The following is a 22,334-nucleotide window of genomic DNA, read 5'->3' on the forward strand; positions in this document are numbered from 1 at the left end:
GGGTTTTGAAACCCAGAAAGCTGTCCCTGGGGAGAAGATTTAAAGGACATTAAACTCCCTGGGAGGAGCTTGTTGGCAATACTCCCAAAGCAGCTGAGGCTACAGAGGGTGTTGTCGGCCAGCTATGCAAGTTGGGGTGAAAATTCAAAGAGACAAAGAGGGCCACATGGAGCGGAAGGAATGCCGAAAGAGGAGCACGCCCTCGGCCCGCGCGCGGGTGCATAGGAGGGCGAGGTGAGGGAGAAAGAATGGGCCACGGGCCAGGCATGGCAGTGGCTCCTATCACTTCACTCCCCCTTCCAGTGGGGAGAGCTCAGCTGATGGCCATAAAAAGCTGCAACCCAGTTCACTGGGGGAGCAAAGTACGGATTTGGGGAGACAGCTATCCATCTCCACCACAGATATTCTATGTTATATTAGGGTTCTCCAGGAAACAGAATCAATAGTGTACAGAGAGAGAGAGAGAGAGAGAGAGAGAGAGAGATTACGGAACTGGCTTATGTGACTGTGACATTGGCAAGTCTGAGGGCCTCAGGGCAGGCTGCTGGGTGGAAATTTGGATCACACCTGATGCTGCCCTCTTGATGCCAAATTCCACAGGGCAGCAGTCTGGACACTTGGGCAGGATTCTTTGTTGCAGTCTTGAGGAAAATTCCTTCTTCTTTGGAAAACCTCAGTCTTTGCTTTTAAGGCCTTCAGCTGCTTGGATGAGATTCCAGTGACAGGAAGGAGGGCCACGTGCTTCACTCAGTCTACTGATTATAAATGTTCATCACACCGAGGAAATGTCTGCACGGCGATGTCCAGAGTGATGCTTGACCAAACAACCTGTCCCCAAACTGATACACACAATAAGCCATCAGACTCCCAAGTGTCACCGGTGCTTATTCCGGAGTAGGCTGAAGTCAACGCAGGGGCAGGAGAACAGCGGGGGACAGAGGCATAGACTTTTGCCTTTTATACCTTTATACATATTTGTATTTTTACCGTGTGTACGTATTCCTTTCTTTTAAAATATTGTCATTTTAAGAAGGGGGATAAGATGTTATGGGCCGACGACACAATTCTGGAAAGAAGAACTGCTTTCTGAAAAATAGAGGATGGGGCCTGTTGGTCCTCAGATGGCAAAGCCAAGGAGACAGCCTCTGCTCAGGGGGTGTCAACTGCCCTGCGTCACCAGACGCAGTTACCTCATCCTACGTATGTTCCCTCCTGAGAAAGGGGGGTTTTCAGTTGTAAGTGGCAGGGGTGTGCTGTGCTCAGATCGAGGATGTGGCCAAGTCTCAGCAATGAACTGGGGCTTCAGAGGACCGACCGGGTGCGAGGCCGGAGCTGGAGGATGGGGCAGGCAGAGCAGATGTGCCGGAAGAGGAGCCGCCGCGGGGGAGCCGCCAGCAGGATCAGGGGGACACGCCTTTGCCTCTCTCGCTCCTGTGTTTCAGGCTGGATGCCGCGTGAAGGGGGAAACAAACCTTTTTAATTGTTTCTGTTGTTTCTCCATGGAAGGCTATTGAGAGGCTTGGAGAGTGGCAGGAAGCGACCCTAGGGATGGAAAACGTAGTAACGGCTGTGCATTTACAAGGTCCGCGTCTTCCTGCACCTCCACAGGCAGAGTGCCCCTTCAAGAACCCTCCCAGTGTGCGGCCCACCACTCTCCCTGTCTCCCTGGACAGTGGACTCAGGGCTCCAAGGACAAAGCCCTTCTTTTCCTAAGGGGCAGGCCGGGCCACTTACCACCACTAGGTGGCACTCGCTCGTAAGCAGTAGTTGAGAGGGCCGGAGACTGAAAGTTAGAAAATAGAATCAGCAAACATACAACGAAGAAGAAATTCAAGACCGAGGGCCACAGGCTGGAGTAGCTGTTGCGCTTTAAAATCTTCAGCACCAAGTTGCTTTTTCTGGCGCCCCAGTACTTGAGGCTGGATACTTGGTCACGATGGCAAGAAATATGTGGCACCGCGTGGCAGCAGACAACGAGACACAGCGTTAAGAGGCTGCCGCCCCGCCAGGGCCAGCCTGCCCTCCACCGTGAATGGCCGCTCAAAATCACTCTCATACCCCTGCTATTTGTCTTCCACCCAAAGGCCATCTTCTCCCTTCTCCCAGGAGGGCCGAGCCCTGCTTTTCTCCGTTGTCTAACCCTCAACTCCCGCCCCCATAACCAGGGCACACCATGAGGAGCCCGCCAGCGTCGTCTTCTTCCCCGTGGCATTGATGGGTCGTGGGGACAGGCCTGTGACCAGATCCAGCTGTGAGCACTGCGCAGGATAAGCCTCTTCCGGGACAAGATTTCCTAGCTCTAAAAACGCCCCAACGAAACAAGAGCCTCTGTTCTTTTTCTCCTGCCAGTAGGGAAGCCGTTCATCAGCAAGTGAGGGAAGGAGGAAGGTGGAGGATCTTTTTTTCTTAATACGTGGGGGAGGGGAGGAAGCTGTGAAAAACAGGTGGGTGCTCCCAGGTGTGGATAAGCTGCGGGCAAGGTCCCATGCAGCTCCTTTTTGAAAAATGAAATAGTGTAAAACAAAATACCAGAGTGCATGTCGGAGGCAAAACTGTTTCATGAAAATTCTGTATCTGGGTTGCAGAAAGGAAATCTAGACCGTGGCTGTCGTCAAGAGTTTCGCAACTACTGCTCTCAAGTATTGCACCATCGTGCTTAAAAAAAAAAAAAGTAAAATTTCCTCTAGAAAGGAACAGTCTGTCACCAGATCAAACAGATTTCAGGCTTTTTCAGGCTTCTTGGTATTATCTGTTTATGGTCGCACTGACTGTTCAGCAAATGGAGTAACTGATTATAAACCTAAAAGTCAGTGGTATAAATAAAAGCCCTTTGATTGTATTCATGAGGAGCCAGATGGGCCTTGGATCCAAATATAATTTTATGGATTAAAAAATGTGGTTAGCCTCCATCTTCAGAGGCAGCCATTCACAGTAGCATTTCTTAGTAGACTTATCTGGCCCTCTTACACACTCACCTGGTGACAGCTGCAGAATTTCCTGATTAATAATTTTAAAATTTCTTCTAAGATTCAAAAGGTCTTGCTAATATACACCCTTCAGATGGTAAACTAGGAAGGTGGTAAAGTTTTTTAAAAACTGAGGGACTAAAGACAACGACAGTCAATTAAATGATACTCCCTGGGACCCCAACTTGTACATGAACCATTTTGTACACATTTGGAACCCAGGGGGAAGTCCAGTTCAGCCATTTTTACATTGTAGCCCCAATGGAGTCGGTCCTACTGGGTGCTATCATGAAAAGGGCATGGCCCCTGCAACTGATGATCTGGTCTGGTCCTGCCACCTACTGGTGTGTGATCTTGGATACACCACTTAAAATCTCAGAACCCCATTTGTCATATGTAAAAATCAGACAATAGAAAAAGATACCCTATCTACATATAGGATTGCTGTGTGTGAGATCAAATGCTTTCAATATGCCAGGCATATCAACTACTTCGTATAACCCGTTAGAAACACTAGGAGGAAAGAACCATTTGGCTGATAGAATTTGTAGGTTAAACCAAAAAGTTAATTACAGATTGGAATTACAAAAAATGAATAAAAATGTTCATATGTACTTTTGACAGTTTTAAAACATACACACACCCATTCAGCTTGGATGTAGGGGCAAAGCTTTTTCCTCGAGTGCCCATCCAGTGTTGGGAGGCCCACGGATTTGTTGCCGTTGTTTTTTGCATAAAGCAAACCCAAAATGTATCACCTCTATTTTGTTTGTGGGTGTTTTTTTTTAAATTCATTATGACTTACACATTTATTCCAAAGAATGCTTATTGTTATTTTCCATGCATACTTTTTAGCAGGAATACAACAGAATCAAACAGAATCAACTAAAGTTTTCAAAAATTGGAAGAATTGAAACAGAATTTGTGATGATGAAAACTCCATGTTACACGGTGGGCACTTTCTAAAAGATGTTTTAAAAAAATCCAAATAGATCACCTCTGATTTCCAATTGTTGTTTCTTAAAGGAGGAGTATGAACTAAAACACTGAGATAGGTAGGACATGAGTGCTGAAGCTTTCTAAATTTGTGGTACTGCTTGTATTAACTTTTTTCAGTCTGTTACTTCACCCACATAAAAATCAAAGCAATTATTTTTAGCAATTTGCTTTATTGAGCCATTCAAATTAGTTTCTACTGAAGCAATTCTTTTTGCATCATTTCATTAATTTACATATTTAGTCAGTGTCTAGGATTAAAATTAACAAGTAACACAAGTAATGTGACGGAGTCTCTGGTGGGAGCGGAAGTGCGTGGCTTGGCTGAAGGCGGTCAGTGCTGGGGTCAGTGCTGGGGTGCTGGTGGGCATGCGTCTGAAGACGTAAGTGGGTGGTGGACAAGGTGAGGCGATGGGCGCTTACAAAGACACTTGCCCATTTTTTATAAGTGACTCATATGTGAAAAGCTCCAACAGAGATACAGGGAGGAGAGTCTTGACCCGGCCACGTAAAGATCAGAGAAAACTGTATGAAGAGGTGGAGCTGAGTAGAGAAGGTAATAGGTGAAATCAGGCAAATAAGAGGAAGACAATTCCACGTAGAGAAAACAAAGGTAGTGAAGTCCAAAAAGAACATGAAAAATGCAGATTTTTAACACATTGAGGACGGGGCATTTTAATTGTTTAAATGCATGTTTCCTGGAGTTTAAACCATTTAAATCAACTTTTATACTGTTTCTTTAAAATTTTATAACAAATTCGCTAGTTTTGTGAACTGAAATTTTCAGGAAACACTCACCGAAGACCCTACTAGTGCTTGAGGGTGTGATACCTCTGGAAACATTCCCCCTTGTGGAGTGGCACTAAGCAGAACCTGCAGATGTACCGAGTTTCACTTCCTTTTTTGTGGGCATCGCAAACATGGCACCTCCTAGCAGGATATTTTCTTTCACCCCGTTCACTTCCAACAATTTTCTCTAACACATGTTTGCGCACATCACCCGAAAGTCTCCCAGGGGGTTCCTCATGAGGCACACGAGGTTAGAGGGGGATGTTCCTGGGCGTGCTGCGTCTGTGTTCTGTGTCTGAGTCTGTCTCCACCTTATCTGTAGCCCAGTCTTTTGCCACATGTAGCAGAAATTCTTTCTATCTCATTTTTGATGTAGGGTTTAGTTTTTGATAGTTTCAAAAAGAATTGAAAGGTGCACAATTATAAGCCAAAGTGCAACTTTCTTTGGCCACTTCATTGTTTTTCTTGAGAATAAGACAAGTACTGATTTGCCTTATCAACACCCTTCATGAACGTATTATACTGAAAAATACAAATAGGTTTTTTCTTTACTTCTTCATTTCTCCGTGGATCATCAACCATTGTTGAATCGTGAATTGTGGAAATCATGTTGACAACACAAGTATCCCTGCAGGATTGAAGAATTTCACCCTTTCTCACCTGAACGTGGTTTCGCCACATTTCACAGACTGATTCGTTTTTCATTTCTGGAGGAAGACCCCTGTTCACTCTGATGGTTCCACATACTCTAACTTGTCTTGAGAGTTTCAGCAATTGTCACATGATTGTAATAGTTGTCTTGGTAGACATGGTAATTTTGATCAAGATAAACGCAAATCTGCGTCACCGCGCCACAATGTGTTGACATAAACCTTGTCTGGAGCCTAGGATGTATGGGGGCTAAGGGTGGGAGAGGCTGGAGACCCAGGCTGGGATGGTTCTCGGGCATGAAATGTCATCTCGAGTAATTCCATGATGGTCAGGTTCTAGGGTGCCATCCAAATGACTAGTCTGGAAAATTTTTCAGGGCAAGTAATTAAAAAGAACTAATTGTGAGGGGCAGCAGCCCTTAATAGCTCCTTGAGTTTACATTCTTGGGACGTGACAGCTTTATTTCTTCTGTAATACATCCTTGCTAAGAATGACTTTGCAAAAATCCAATAACCTGTACAGGGTAAGTAGGGAACGGCTGAGGACCCTCATTTTTATACTCCCATGAGTCACTGCTTCCCTTTCCTCTTACGTTTTCCAATTCCTGTAAGAGGCAACTCCGTATCCTGAGTATATGAGGAAACATGAAAAACTATGACATTAAACGCTTTTATTTTAGCCCTTCCTTTATGCCCAGATCACTAAATTAAACACATATCTAGAAACATGGCAAAACAAAACACAGCTCTCGTTATAGATGAAACCGTTAAAATTTTGGCCTCTTTATTGATCATGGGTCATATATTTGGCTTAAAAAACACACAAAACAAAGAGTTCCGATTAAGAGTCACTAACTAACTGAAGGAAAACTAAAATTTGCTTTTGGACTCTTCAGTGCTCAAGGACAGCCAATTCCCGGGCACACAGCCGTCTTGAGAGTCGGTCCCACAGAAAACAGTCATGTTGACAACACAAGAAAGACACAGTTTCTCATTACGTAAACATCACCTGAACTTATCTAATCAGCACACTTATCAAAAAAATTCACCTGTGACTTTTGAAAGCGCTGTCATGTTTGTTTGCTGGGTGCCATTCTCATTCGAATCCTATCGGAAAAGTCTAGAAATAACTGAAAACAAGCAAGTGGCCCATGTGCTAAGGCTGCCCGTGGCTCTTGCTACAAAATAGTTGCCAGTCTGATTTGAAGATCCAAAAAAAAAAAAAGACAGGAATTAGAGGATTCTTCTTGACGTCAAGAGAACTTCCCAGAAGGTGGTGGAGGGCCAAGGAATCCACCGGCCTGCTTGGTGGCAGCTCGTGAAGGGGCCAGGCCAAGAATCTTCTGGATGTTCTGTGAGGAAAATGGAACAGGAATTGGGTTTTAATATGAGACACAGGAGAGTTTTAGGCAGATCCATGTGACGAGAAGCCATAAGAGGGAGAAGTACTCTCAAGACCTACAACAGGACGACGGCTGTGCTTCTTCTCCAAAGCCCGTCACGGAGCCCACGGAACGGGCGAAGCCCCCTGACCGGAGGGGGCTCCATCGAGAGAAGCTACGGCGTTCTCACGTGGAGAGCCATAACAGGCGGTCATCTTTTCTTTTCCCACAAAGCATTTCAAGTGTCTTGAAGCCAGGAGTGCAGGTCTTTAGTCATTACTGCACCGTCTAAGCTGAAACTGAAATATTCAGTTTCCATTTCTTCAAAGAAACGAGAGCCCTTAAGACTCTTGCAAAATGATCTGGGTCCGGGATCCTCCGAGACTTTGAACACCTCCCCTCACCTTTTTCAGTGTCTCTCTTATATCGCGTTCATTAGTGTTTTTTTTAGAAATGCACCTTTATGAAACTAGTTCTCAAAAAAACTACTTTTATACTCAGATTTCATTGGTTAGTGTAATATTAAATGACATAAATACAGCAAGTGAAACCCGCATAAACAGTTTGGGGATAAACACAATCAACTCTTGGACGACAATGACTCAGCTGGTGTAGGCGACAGACCAGAGAGCTGACAGCGTGATGTGGGGGGGTGTCGGGGTGCTGTAAAGGGGGCCGAGAGGGGGCTTCTGAATGTGGAGAGGGGAGCAAAGGCCAGTATTAAGAGTCTGTGCAGCACTTAGAGGATGTCTGTGTTACTTTCACTCTAAAAATAGCACCTCATGCCCACCTCTAAAACGTCCATTGCAGGAAGCAATGAGAAGACCAAATGGTACAATGTCACTCATTTCCAATTTCTTTTAAAATCAGTATTTACTCACCGTCTACAATGTATCCAGGGCTAAGCAAGGCATTTTAAAGATAACATTTGAAATGATAAGACATGACCAAATTAGCTGCAGATAAGCACACTGTCTAGTTAACAAGAATACAGTCTAGACAAAACATACCAGGAACCCTTGCTCAGTTCTTCTGTCCAGACATGGGTCCGTTCAGTGAGTTCTTATCATTTTAGAGATAAAGACCAGTGTAAACCTCTGATGCCCTTTAAATTACAAGTTTACTGTGATTTTAAGCAGACAACTGAAAGGAAAATAACTGAAAATATTTGGGAGGGTAGACTGTAGACAGTCTCATTTACAAAGTAAGGACATCTTACCGACTAGGGAGGGCGGGCCACTGCTCCGGCTAGGGACAGCTCTCGGCAGCCACCGTGACAGCCACGTGCGTGTTAAAGCAGCAGCCAAGCCCGAAGCCCGTGGAACCCAGCAGCTCTACCTTTGTTGTCCCGGAGACCCTTGTCTTAGGCTCCCTTCGGGGACACTCAATTTAAGTTTACCAGCGTTACATTGCTCAAGTATTTGTACTTTAACACAAATTCTCTGCACTTACTGTGTGCAGCTTATCCTTTACTGACATTCTAAACAATCCGTTTGGATTCCTACCCAGTAGGCTCACAAATGAAGCCAGGTCTTCTGATGGCTTTTCTTAGATAACATGTCCCCTGCTGCCCATCAGTGAAACCTGACACAGGTGGGAGCTACCTAATGGTCTCCAGATGCGCAAGATCCAAGCAGAAGGCTACAGGCCATAGTCCCTCTGCAGCAGCTGCAACAGCCAACTTTCCTCTGCACTTCCACGTTTACAGACAGTCCCAAGGACTAATTTCCAGTCCTGAGTCATCCTGGCTTTAGAGATGAGAGCGCTGAGGCAGAGCGAGGTTACAAGTCATGACATGAACTGACACACAACTCAAAGTACAGCTTTCCTCTAGTAAGCCACCTCTCTCTAAAGCTCTTTATCTTAAGAATAAAGACCTTTAACATAGGTCTGGCCTATTTTGTTTGTTTGTTTCCAGCTCATTTTATGTCTTGTGTGTGTGATTCCTACGCATTGTTGCATAGCAGCAGGTTGCTTATTGGTGGGTAGCATTCTATGACATGAATACATGACAGTGGAGTTATCCATGCAACCGCACATGGATGCTTGGGCTGTTTCCAGTTTGGAGCTATCTGATGCAGCTGTGACTATTCCATGAATATATTTGGTCCACATGTTCATGTTGTTCTGTTGGATCCAAGGGTATGCCCACATTCAACTTTAGGAAATAATGCCAAACAGTCATTCAAAGCACTTACGCAAATTTACACTCACTTAACAGTGAGTGTTCCACATGCACAGCAACACATGTCAGCCTGTGCCGGATAACAAACCATCTCAAAATGTAGTCGCTTGAAACAGGAATCACTGTTTTTTGCAGCTCTGTGGGTTGGCTGGCCTCTCCTGGACAGTTCTGTGTGCTGTGATAGGCTGGGCTCATGATGCGGTTGCATTCACCTGGGAGGTCAGCTGGGATGCAATACCCAAGATGGCATCATTCACACATTTGGTGCTTTGGCTGGGGCAGGCTGGCTCGACCTCTGTCTCTCCATGTGGTCTCTCATCATTCAGCAATTTAGCCCAAGCTTATTTATATGGCAGCTAGATCTCAGGAGTACAAAAATAGAAACTGCAAATCTTCTTAAGGCCTAGACCCAGAAGCCACACATCTTCACTTCGACAACATCCTGCTGGTTAAAACAAGGCAGTGCTAGCGTAGATTCAAAGAGGGCGGAGGGCAACAGACTCCACCTCTACTTGAAGGGAGAGCTGGTATGTAGGTGCAGGGACGGGAGCATTGCCGTGGTCATACGTTTACACAATATACCATGTTCTGCCTCTGGCCACAGCAGTTCACACGCAGGATCCAATTACTCCTATCCCAAGACACCCAAAGTCTCATCCGATTGTGGCATCAGGCTTGAAGTTCAGTCTCGTGAGCTGCGCATCAGATCCAATTGCAAATGAGGCTCCTTGTCACTGGCTCCTCTTGATCTAGAGACCTGTGAACCCAGCGGTCTCCCAGACGCCTCGCTTACTTACACTGGTGAAGCACAAAAGGACAACCCCAGCAGTCTTTCCTATTCACAGAGGCAGGAGGCAGGAGGCACACGGCAGCTGCTGGTACACAGCAATTCTGAGACCCAGCCAGGCCTGTTGCCCTGGTTAGTCCTTGGTTAGGGTCCTAATCCACTGTTCTCAGTTTCTCTTGGCTCTGCCCTACTGACTTTTGACTCTGTCTTCTGTCCCTGGCTTATTTTATTTTAAAGTTACAATCGTGAAGACTATGTATGAGCAGACCACTGTGAACCTAAAACCTCTTTTAAAAAATGCTTATAAATACTGTAAGGATATAGGGGGAAATAACAGTTGTATTAATAATGGTTGTAGACCCTTTTCTCATTCCTCGCCTCCAACGTTCTGAAATGTCACTAGACAGGGTCATTTAATATAAACACAAATATTTCTGTGGGTGCTATCTCCAGCGGCTAGGCATTGTGTTAAGCACCTTACATGTATCTTATTTCAGGCCTCACAACTCAAGAAGAGGCTTAGGAGAAGCCCTATGTGCAGGGAAGGAAAGGGGACCCACTGCGGCTGTAAGTCAGAACTCACTGAGTAGCAGGCACTTCTGTCTGTATCACCTCCTTTGCGTCTTCCTGTAACCTCATCCACTCAACTGGACCTGACCGCTGTCCTATACAGTCTCTCAAGTCTCCTCCTGGAGGTCATTTTTCAGGACTCCTTAATTAGCAATTTTAGTTTAGAAATATGAATTCTACTATAAGACAGGGGGGTTAGTATACTAAAAAGATAATGTAGAACAACACGTAACACAGACTTTGGAAAAATGCAGAACACTTATTTTGAATTTCTGTCCAGTCCTGTGTAACAGGGTAACAACTGAAGAGTGTCTGTCAGGAGGGAAAAACAAAGGAAAATGATTACATTTTCCCGTAATCATGCCTTCTGTTGGCAGGAAACCCAAAAAAATACACTGCAGGATTTGCGTGCCTTCCTCTTCGCAAAGGCTAAGAACCGGTGATCAAGAAAAGGAAGTTGTTGGTTGCTAAGTGGATATTTTGGGAAGACCCAGGTCACTGGCAATAAACACATTCTGCTAGATTTTACTCCTTAGTCATTTGGCTAAAATAACTTAGCTGTGCCAATCACCAGTCGGCTCTGTTTCCCTGGCATCTGGCAAACAGACTTCACTTATAACTGATAACGATTTCTCATCAAGTTCCCTCACAGATCTTTGCTACACCCACAAAGCTGTGTGTAACTCCCATCACCTCAAATGGCCCATCCAACAGCCGCAGGGTTTCCACAGTCTATCTGAAGAGGCTGTTTAGGAGAATGACAGGGAGATTACATAGTTACCGAGACACAAATGACAATACAACATGGTGTAGCTGAAATATTAATGCGTTAGCAATCAGACGGCTTGAACTCCAGCACTGCTGGGAAATGGGAAAAACCACCAGGCAAGGTCTTTTCGCTTTACCAAATCTCAGTTTCCTGGCCCTTAAAACAACGGGGGGGAGGGAAAGGCTCACTAGATCTATCATTTCAGACCCTTGAAGCCACAGAACCCTTTCTTTAAACAAAATCTCACGTAAGAGCCCAATACAGAAAACAAGTAAAACAGAGCTGGGCCCCGCTGCTGGGCCCTTCACACGTCCCCAGTAAACACCTTCCAAGAGCCGTGCAGTCCCCTGTGCTGTGGCTCTGGCAGTCTAGAATGTGTGTCCTTTGTGACAAATTACACTGCCTGGCAAAGCGGAACTCAAAACTCTGGAAGGAGGCTAAGGACATGAGACTCCATTAGCTAATGCTGCTTCCTTTGTAATTTTGAATGAGTATCTTCTGTCCTAGATTGTCCAGAGGCTTCTCGTGTAATGAAGGTCTTTTTTTTGGCAGTGGAGGGGGGTTGTCAGGGGATCGGTGACAACTCCAATCTCTGTCTCTGTCTCATCCATCTTTCCAATGAAAATTCCCCTAGATCTCGTGTTTAGCCCCTTATGTGAGGACCAGTCCAGGGGAATGTTCTGAATTTTAGTTAGTTCAAAAAGATGTTTTATTGATTCATTTTTAATCTCAGAATGGATGGCAGGACCCAGTTGGTACCATGTGGCGTGTCTGAAACTGTAGTGTTACTGGTGTGAAGAACCAAAGGACAGGGACTAGGGCAACCATAGTATCTTAAAATTGAGGGAAAGATTCCTGGAAAATAGAGAGCTAAGAGGGGGGAGTTCAAAATTCTACATCTAACCTCTGCCCCAATCTCTGGCTGAGTCTCACACTACACATGTGAGACAGAATTCAAGCAGCCCAGCTGGCTGAAATAACCGAGGTTTCAGGTGCTGCCCACCTGAAAGAGGAGGTGTTCAGTTTGAACACCAAGTTAATTGCCTACTCAAACAAAAATCAACACTCTTCCAAAGACTAACAGAGAATCCAGGGTCTCTACAGTTGATCATTCACAACGTCCAAGATACAATCCAAAATTATTAGACATGTCAAGAAACAGGAAACATGACCCACACTTAAGAGGCAGGCAACAGATAGAGTCCAGCCTTGATACGGTCCCAATGTTGGAATTAGAAGACAAGGCTTTTAAAGCAGCTAAATAACTATGCCTAAGAACATAAAAAATTATATATGTTCGTAATAAATGAACAAATAGGAAATCTCGGTAGGGAAAAAGGATAGCAAAAAAGGAAATTCTGGACCTACCTAAAAAAATATTGCATCAAGATTTAAAAACCATTGGATGGTTTTAGGGTTAGCTCACATTAGAGATGACCAGGCAGTCAGGGAGCTTGACGACAGGCTAACAGCAATCATCCTGTCTAAAGAACGGAGAGAAAGAGCTTTTAAACAGTGAACAGAGCCTCAGTGCACTGTTGCACAATACCAAAAAGACTAACATGTACCTGGAACCACAGAAGAGAGAATGGAGCAGAAAAACATATATTTGAAGAACTTATGGCTGAAAATTTCTCAGATTTAACGAAAACCTAGCAAGATTAAAAAAAAAATTAAACCCTAGGCACATCACAAACTGCTGAAAAACCAAACTTAATGAGAAAATCAGCGCAGCCAGAGAAAAGTGACGTATTATCTACAAGGATACAGAGCTACATGGGACTTCTCATCAGAAACAATGAGGCCAGAAGACAGTGGAAAGGCATTTAAAAATGCTGAAAGGATGAAACAAACAAAAACGGTCAACCCAGAATACTATATCCAATGAAAATATCCTTCAAGAACAAAAAGACATTTTCAATTTTCAGGTAAATATTCTTTACAAGAATAGACCAATTTTCCCTTAGCTGTTTACCAAGTAAGTTTGCTTGGATTTTTACTGAGATTTAGAGCACTTTATATAGAGGAGATAACCATTTACTCAATCCACTAATGACTTAAAACAATGAAAAAAAAAAAAAGCAAGCAAGTGCCTTAATTTTAGGAGTTAAGGAAATCTCCGTCACTAGCCTGAATTAACTTAACACCTTTGATGTGAGCTGGCAGACCTACCATTTCTGCTGTTACAAATTCACACAAAGGAAATAGTTGTGATGTGAAGGTCAAGGCCACTAACATTAATCACTAAACATTAAGGAAGCACATGAAAGGAGAAAGATAAAACGAGAAAAGGTAATTAGATTTATTTTCAGTTAATATGATAAATCACCATGTTCTAATCTGTGAAAAGAAACTTTGTCCTACCCTGGACTGGGAACAAATATTAATTTTAAAAATACGCCAAGCGTGCTGGGGTGGTGGTGGGGCAAGACGCACTGGTTAAAAGAAGTGTTGCCTTAAGAACAACTGCTTCCGTTCTGGCTCACTGTTATCTGATTATCATAACATGGGAGGCTGTACGCTAAACCCAACCTCACTGTGAAAACCGACACTCAGAGGTTATGTGACTTTCCCAAGGACACTCAGCCTAAGAGGTAACAAGATTCAAACCTCCAAATACTACATCTCCTGAACCTTACAAGCATTCCTCCTCTTCCTCCACCATTTTAAACCAGAATGGTGTCTTAAACTCTTATCTGGTCAGCATGGTATTATTTCTTATCCTTGAAACTCTTAAGTCAACAGAGAATCATATAATCAATAACACCCTGGAATGGCAAAAATATGTAATAGATGAAAACCAGACTCACAAGTACTTTGTTTAATCTTTGCTTCATCTGCTTCTACTTGAAATGATTAGAATAACAGAAATAACTTGGGCCGGCCGAGTGGCGCGATGGTTAAGAGCTGGCTTGGGACGCCAGAGGGCCCCGGTTCGGATCCCACATATGAGGGCCAGTGACACTGCCCTCTATAGCTAAGATGCTGAACAACAGCTCGACCTGGAGCTGGGCTGTCATGAGTCGCCGGTGACGGTGTAGGCTGCAGCCCCTGTGGCAGTGGGTTGCCATGGGCTACTGTGTGTGGCCGGCAGCCAGCGTGAGCGGCCAGCAGCCGCAGTGAGCGGCCGTCCAGAAGCCAGCAACTGATCTGCCTCCCCCGGGAAGAGCGCAATAATGGTGCCAACTTGGGCCAGTGAAGCAACGTCCTCCACAACTAGACTGAAGAACAAAAGGACAGCAACTTGTCTGTTCCCCTTCCCCCAATTCCCCAGCGCTGTTCCCATACCCCCAATTCCCCAATAAAAATCTTTAAAAAAAAAAGAATAACAGAAATAACTTTAAAAGTACTTCCATACGCTCATATTTGATAACGGTTTTTTAAAAAGTGAGGCAAGAGGTGAAAAATTCACCTTTTTATTTCAAAACAAACCTTAGTTCCATGAGAACAAGGCCTCTAAGCCTATGTCAGCTTTCTTACAGCTGTCTGCTGAGCACCAGCACACAGCTTGACACATGTTGTGCTCAACTTCGTAAAATTAATAAATAATGGATGAATCTATCAAGGAATCACTACTAATGTGCCCATCAGTTCTCTTAAGGATAGGAGAAATGCTTAATTCAAGCTCAGAGGATACCTCCTTCACAACAGGGGGCGTTACACAAGGACTGGGGCTGGTTGGTCTGATTACACCATCACTCACATTTAGAAAAGGAAGTGAACTCTGGTTAATACTGCAGAGGTGTGATTAACTGACATGTTAAGTGTGGTCATAATCTTCCACAAATATTTTTCACAAGTTTATTTCACAAATAAAAGACTTAAAAACATAAATTCAGGAAATCCACTGATAAAAGTATCTAATCACTTCAGCAATTAAACTGTTGACACTGTAAAGACATTAACAAGAGAAATGCTTCTCATTCTCCTAGATGCTATATTCTAATTTACTATGACATGTCCCCATTAACCCAGCAAGGCCACCCCACCCCTATTGCTGGAGGTAACTTGCATATAAAATGTATTTTTTTACACATTTAGCATAAACATTAATCCCGAGTGAGTGAAATTACCGTTTTCACTCACTGAAAGTGAAACATGAGAAATTACTTTATCTTTTAAAAAATGGTGTCAAGCTGATGGTGAATTGAAGCCTTAAGATTAATAGGACTGGGTAAAATGGCGCAGCAGCTGTGTAAAACATTATGGTGATTCCTCCAAAAATTAAACACAGAACTGCAATATGACCTACCAATTCCACTTCTGGGTAGGTACCCAAAGGATGGGAAAACAGGAACTCAGACATTTATATACCCATGTGCAAAGGTGAAGTGTCCACGGACAGATGAATGGAGAAACAAAATGTGCTACATACATACAACGAAATACGATTTGGCCTTAAAAAAAGGAAGGAAATTCTGACACACACAACGTGGATGAACCTTGAAAACATTAGGCCAGCCACAACAGGAAAAATACTGTGTGATTCTACTTATCTGAGGTCAAATTCACAAGTAAGAGAAGTCCAACTCAGAGACAGAAAGCAGGTGGTGGCCGCAGGGGCTGCGGGGAGGGGGCGTAGGGTTTGATGGGGACAGGGTTTCAGTTTGGAAGATGAAAAAGTTCTAGAGATGCATCGTGGTGACGCTTGTATAATAATGTGGGATGTACTTAATGTGACAGAACTGTCTAGTTAAAAAACGGTTAAAACAGTAAGTTGTATGTTATGCCAATTTTACCACAATAGACAAGAAAGGTGAACGGCACTGAAATTACTGGAATTACAGAAAGTAGCCTCTGCGGATAAGAGGGCTGGCTTGAGAACGCCTCAGGAAAACGGCTACCGCGGGTGGCCCCACCGACACACTTACACCCTGGAGGCTCTCGAGGCATGAATGACACGTGTGTCCTGACCCACTGCTCCACGCTCCTTCACTCTAGGGGTTCAGATCACACTGCTGTAACCCAGACTGTATCTCAATGTGACTAACCTAAAATCACCGAATTATTCCACCTACTTGTGTTCTGGAAGTGACAAAAGGCGCTGGTGTATGATAAAGAAGAAATGACAGGGCCAGCCGCGTGGCTCAGTTGATTAAGAGTTGGCTTAAGAGCGTGAGCTCTGAGCAAGAGGGTAGCCGGTTCGATTCCCACATGGGCCAGTGATGCTGCGCCCGAGCTGAGCTGTCGCTGAGCTATCAACAGGTGGCAGGATGGCTCAGCTGGTGTAACAACAAGACTGCCTGTTGGATGGTGGGCTACGCCCACCCGAAACTAAGACTGAACTCGGCACCTTGAGCTGAGCTGCCGCCTGATGGCTCAGTGGACAGAGTGTGCGCTCTTAACAACAAGGATGCTGGTTCGACTCCCGCATGGGATGGTGGCTACGCCCACCTGCAACTAAGATTGAACACAGCACCTTGAGCTTAGAGGCCACGAGCTGCGGACTGGAAAGCAGATGGCGACTGGCGCCCTCCACAACAGACTGAAGAACAACAACTTGTCTGTTCCCCTCCCCCAATTCCCCAACACTGTTCCCCTCTCCCAACTCCACAATAAAATCTTTAAAAAAAAAAAAGTGACAGTGGGAAGGTCAAACCCACTCTTTCCTTTTCTACCTTCAGATAGTTGCAACAAGCGCCCCAGGAATGGGATGTGGGAGCCACGTCTGGCTTTAAGGGGCAGTGGCCTGGGCCTCCTGACACAGCAGCATTAGGTGGGACACGGGGGTCTAAGACAAGCATCTGAAAGATCTCAGGAGCACCAGCAGACACTTCCGGTATGACAGACATAAAAGCTAACTTAGGGGATGGCAGCAAGGAAGGCTTTACAGTCATGCCCTACTTAGCAACGGGGGCGTGTTCTGAGAAACACGTCACTCGTGACTTCATCCTTGTGCGGACATCAGAGCGCATGGGCACAAACCCTGAGGGCACGGCCTCCCACACACCTAGGCTGTGCAGTGTGCTACCGCCGTGCATGCGCTCCGTCGTCGCCCAAACGTCGTTATGCGGCACCTGACTGTCCGTGTTAACAGTGGGTGTGTCACTCACCTGTCGGATGGACATGGTGCAGAGAATGTAGAGGAAGATGAAGGAGCAGTCTGTGGTGTCATCGCCCAGCAGGTTCCTGTGAGACAGCCCTTGGATGTAGGAAAGGGGGGTGAAAGGCAGCTTTGCCACTACTCTACCATCAAATCTGAAAAGGAAAAAACAAAGAACTGTTATTTTTGGAAGGCTGGCAAGCTTCTAAGCTCCAGAAAAGAATCTGGGACAGGAATAGATCTTTAAGTCCCTTGATCGCTAAAAGACAAAGAAAGAGTAACATTCTAAAAAGAGACCTGAAACACAAGGATGTAAGGAAGGACGGAGCTTTTCCCCACCAATCTTTTCTAAACTAGTGGGTCTTAATTTTTTCAGGATCCTGGCGAAAAAATATATTTGAGGCAGTTCCACATCCCAGAGAGCAGCCTTGTAGACTTAGTGGGTATGCACGCACGTGTGTGTGTGCATGTTGAGAGAGATTAAAAGACAGTTCACTACAATATGTCACCAACAATACAAAGGAAGGGAACCACAGAAATTTAAGGCAGCATTACCGCTGGTACACACGGTCAGCTATTCCTTAGCCTGTTTCATTAGAACTCATCTGTACATAAGACTAAGGAATGAAATCAAATGCTGAACTTCAAGCAAAGCAGGACTCAAATCTGTTACGGAAATCACACAATAAAGCCAAGGCCAGTAAGAGTAGCTACACAGGGGCCGGCCGAGTGGCACGTTGGTTAGGAGCTGGCTTAGGACCTCAGCTCTGAGCAGCAGGGCCCCGGTTCAGATCCCACGAGGGCCAGTGACACTGCCCTCCACAGCTAAGATGCTGAACAACAGCTCGACCTGGAGCTGGGCAGCCGTGAGTCGCCAGTGACAGCAGATGAGTTGCCATGGGCTACCGTGTGTGGCCGGCAGCCAGCGTGAGCGGCCAGCAGCCGCAGTGAGCGGCCGTCCAGAAGCCAGTGACTGATCTGCCTCGCCTGGGAAGAGCGCAATGATGGTGCCAACTTGGGCCAGTGAAGCAACGTCCTCCACAACTAGACTGAAGAACAAAAGGACAGCAACTTGTCTGTTCCCCTTCCCCCAACTCCCCAGCGCTGTTCCCATCCCCCAATTCCCAATAAAAATCTTTTAAAAAATTAAAAAAATATATTTAAGTATATTTGAGTTGTACTAATGAAGCTTACTAGTTAACTACAAAGCCTTTCTGTTTGGTTCGCCTGGTCATTTATGGTGATACATACCCAAGATATGAGAGAAAGCATGGCAGTAAAAGAGTACTGAGTTTAGAACTAGAAATTAGAAATTATGAGACTTCTGGATACCTAGGGCAAGTTATTTAACCTTCCAAAGGTCCCTCATTTATTAAGTGAAAAGTTTGTAGTAAAGCCATTGGACACTTCCACTGGTCCCTCATCTAGTAAAACAATCACTTCCTTCTTCCCCCTGCTGTACTTGACACACACACAGTTCCAGTGGAACGTCCATCAATGTGTTTGTCTTTTCTTCCCATAAAACTCTGATCTGAGGGCGGGGCCACATCTCATTTGTTCTATTCCGACGCCTGGCACAAAGCAGGCGCCTGACAGACGGAGAGAGAAGAGCGGGTGGGGGCTGCGGGGTCACAGAGAGAGGGAGAGACAGGCAGAAATGAAGCCAGGGACAGACAGTGGAAGAAAGCAAAGGAAGAGAGTGAGGAAAACCCTAACCCACGTGGGAGGATTCAGGTGAGCCCTGAAAGGCGATCAACGGCTGCTGGTCATCTTTGGCTACTTTCCCAGCTTCTGTCAAAAGCAGTCCCACAGGTTCTCAGGCCTGCTGTGTGCTAGTTTAGACAACAGCCACTTACCTGAGCATGAAACAAGATTAGAGTTAAGGCTCTATTTTAAGAGTAAACACCTTTACATGACTACCTTCCTTGTGAAGGCCCCATAATACTAGTGTTTGCTTTGTACAGAAAGTATCTTTAATATTAAGAGGCTGGAAAAGTTATCACATAATTGTGGTTTATCAAAATTAAATTTCTTTGATTTGGATAATTGGATTGAGGTTAGAGAAGGTCCATGTTCTTAGGAAATACACACTTTGGTAGTTCTGGATAAGGGAGCGTGAAACCCACAGCATCCTCTTAAATGACTAAGAAAAATACATTAATAATGCAGGTGTGAGTACATATATGATATGGAGAGACAGAGAAAAGAGAAAGTCAATCAGGCAAAATGCTAACACTTGTGAATCTGGATAATGGATATACTAATACTCTTCTTGTAACTTTTCTATAAATTTGAAATATTAAAATATTACCAGCAAGTTCATTGCTCACACAGGCACATGCACAGAGCGGCGACAGTTGGGTAAAACCACAGAAAAGGATACTCACATGGAATTGAACATTCCCATTAGGGCAGTAAAACAAAAGCCAATTGCAAACATGGATTTCATTCGAACCTGTAAGGAGACCAACAGATTGTCATTTTGCACTACAGAAAACCCACCACTAGAGCACGCCCCAAAAGTTTGCTTTCCTGCCTTTTTTTTTAAAGGCGCTCCTTAGCCAAAAGCCGCCTACTGGCTAACCCCCCTACACCTCCAAGCCCTCCTCTCCTTGTCACTGTCTGATGAATAGTATCGGGGTGGCCACGAGAGCCAATTCTGGCCAATGAGTTACAAGTATAAGGGCTGAAGGGACTTTTCAAAGGGACAAGCTTGGCTAGCACCCATCTCTTCAGCCTTTTTCCATTCGTCTTGCCCGGAATGAAAAACATAATGGCTGAAGGTAAAGCACCCCCAAACATCCAAGCAATCTTAAGGTAAGGACAGCACCCTGCATCCTTGATGACGTCACTGAGCTGCCCACCCCCCAGGAACACCAACCTCTGGGCTTCTGGAGGAAGGAAAACAAACAACCACCTGTATCTGTTTAAGCCACTGTCCATTAGGTATTCTGTTACTTGAAGCTTTCTTAATTACATATGCCATAAAAGTATAAAATAAACAAAGGATTATAAAGTCGTTATATCATGATAAATAGGTTTATGGGCAATTTTTATCTCTTCTTCTTTCTGTAGTTTCCAAATTTGCTATGGTAACATGTAACAATTGTGTGAAAAAAACAAAAGCTATTTTTTAAAATGCACCTCTACATTATAATCTTTCTTAATAAGGATTTCAAGATAAATAGAGCAAAGCTCTCTCAGTAAGTCAAAGCCAACTGTTGTGAAGCTCAGAATGTCCTGTCACACAGAAATTCAGCAGGAAAACCAGTCAAGCCACGTCATCAGTCTACCTGTGCCTTAGAAAGACACGCTTGAACAAACACTACTCATTACACATACTGAGCGAATGGACAATGAAGTCAATTCTACTTACACTTCACAGTATGCCTGACACTCAGAACAGAAGGCCTCTCAAAAAACGAGGTGACAATAAAGGTATCCATAATGCTCCTACCCTACACTGGGACCGCCCAGGTCACCACAAAACCAGGCTCAGCATTAACATGAGGAAGGGAAGGAAAGAAACATAAGGAGGTGCGCAGGGGGGGGAGGGGGAGGGCGGCTAACCAAGAACTGTGCGAAAGGGACACGCTAGGCCCCGAGGCAGCCTGCAAACACTGTTCCGGCTGCTGAAATGAAGCCCAGAAACTCTCATGATATTATTTACAGCCTCCAAAGACTGGAAATTTCTGAAAATTTAAGTGCAGCGTACTGGGTGCAAATCAGGTTCTGCTGCTGAAACCATGATGTGGTTCACCAGGAAGTTATATTTGGGGCTCTTACCATCGACAGGTCTCTGTTGTTGTTCTTCAGTTTCTCTTCCTGCCTCTCTGAGGAGAGTGAACGAAATGGTTAATATGCGCAGTGCTGAGCACACAGCGGTGTTGGGCTGTCTCTGATGCTGAAACAGGGCTTCACTGTCACTTGATAAGATGAGCTGATTACCTGGCATACTGCATACTTTATAATCACAGAAAAGTCAAGGGCAGCAGAGCACCAAAATTCAAATAAATGAAAATCTTTAGAGTTTAACTTTAAAAAAATCGCCTCTGGTATTGTCTTAACTCTGTACATTAAGATATACTCCTAAGTTACATCAATAGGTGAAAAGAGTTAGATATCCCGTGATAGTTCCACGGTCTGAGTTGTCTTGAATGGAAGACCGACTGATAATACACCCTTGAAATTTCATGTAGATTTGGAAATGAAGAAGCAAAATTTAAATTAAAGCCAGATGCAGGCCTCCTTTATGGAAAATCCAAATAGCATAAAGGCCTAGAATAAATATATAAACTCAGGGCCCCCAATAAATTAGGTTTTAAGCATGTCCTCTCATATCTCCCCGTCTCTAAGGAAGAAGATGTCCACCAGAGTGGGTTGAAGCTTCCGTATGGCTGCCCCTTCCCAGCCCCCTGGAAGGATGTCTGCCTCTCACCATGGTCTCTGCGGGAGGTCGCTTCATGAATATTCCTAACACACCTGCCCTGCTGCTGCTGACCCAAAGGTGGCCAAGCCACAGTCTTCCCCATGATATATGGCATCAAAAGATGAGCTGAGCCAATCAAATTCCTTCTCTCAAGAATGTAAACTAGAAAATCTTGGGAGATTAAATAAATTACTGGTGAGAGCAGAAATTGAATTACAATATCGTGCCAGCTCTCAAACTTCAGTTTAGCTCATAAGAATCTGGGCAGCTTGTTAAGAAAGCAGAGTCACGGGCCCCACAGGCAGAGGTGCTGATTCAGTCAAGTCTGGGAGTCAGACTGAGAACCCTTCATTTTTAACAGGTGTCTCAGGCACTACAGACAGAGGTGGTCCACAGGGCACCTTGTCAGAAATGCTACCATAACAAGAACCCAGGACACAAGCCAGGTAGGTGAGGGCAAAAGCTACATACTTGAGAAGCACTAGGGGGGCAGGTGAACAGCTGCTGGAGATAATGTTCTCAAAAACATCCGATCGTGGTACCACAAAAAATTGTGTCTGGCTGGACACGCCTACCAGTGCAAAAGGCAAGAGCAGAAGCAATGTTATCAAGTCCAAAGTTACGCCTGCTCGTCTGGCTTAATCTAAGAGCAAAATTTACAAATTGAGAGAATGGATAGGTTGTCTTTTAAGCAACAACTAATAAATATTATGTCTTGTGACTCCTGGTAAGATTTTGATAAGCAACTCTTCATAAATATTATTTCTT

The 22,334-nt window shown here is 44.6% G+C and overlaps 2 protein-coding genes across 2 annotated transcripts in view; both read right to left on the reverse strand.

The window, feature by feature from the left end:
* The window catches only part of ALDH9A1 (aldehyde dehydrogenase 9 family member A1), an 18,272-nt gene extending 17,077 nt beyond the window's left edge, over window positions 1-1,195 (reverse strand). The window contains exon 1 of the mRNA XM_019646844.1: window positions 1,191-1,195. Within this exon, the coding sequence (XP_019502389.1) occupies window positions 1,191-1,195 (5 nt within the window). The remainder of the gene's footprint in view (window positions 1-1,190) is intronic.
* Window positions 1,196-6,055: 4,860 nt separating this feature from the next.
* The window catches only part of TMCO1 (transmembrane and coiled-coil domains 1), a 38,709-nt gene continuing 22,430 nt past the window's right edge, over window positions 6,056-22,334 (reverse strand). The window contains exons 4-7 of the mRNA XM_019646856.1: window positions 20,924-20,970; window positions 19,525-19,592; window positions 17,148-17,292; window positions 6,056-6,753 (exon numbers count right to left, since the gene is read on the reverse strand). Coding sequence (XP_019502401.1) covers window positions 6,655-6,753; window positions 17,148-17,292; window positions 19,525-19,592; window positions 20,924-20,970 — 359 coding nt within the window. The 3' untranslated portion in view covers window positions 6,056-6,654. The remainder of the gene's footprint in view (window positions 6,754-17,147; window positions 17,293-19,524; window positions 19,593-20,923; window positions 20,971-22,334) is intronic.

This window comes from Hipposideros armiger, unplaced genomic scaffold (assembly GCF_001890085.2).
Source record: "Hipposideros armiger isolate ML-2016 unplaced genomic scaffold, ASM189008v1 scaffold_6, whole genome shotgun sequence".
Lineage (NCBI taxonomy): Eukaryota > Metazoa > Chordata > Mammalia > Chiroptera > Hipposideridae > Hipposideros > Hipposideros armiger.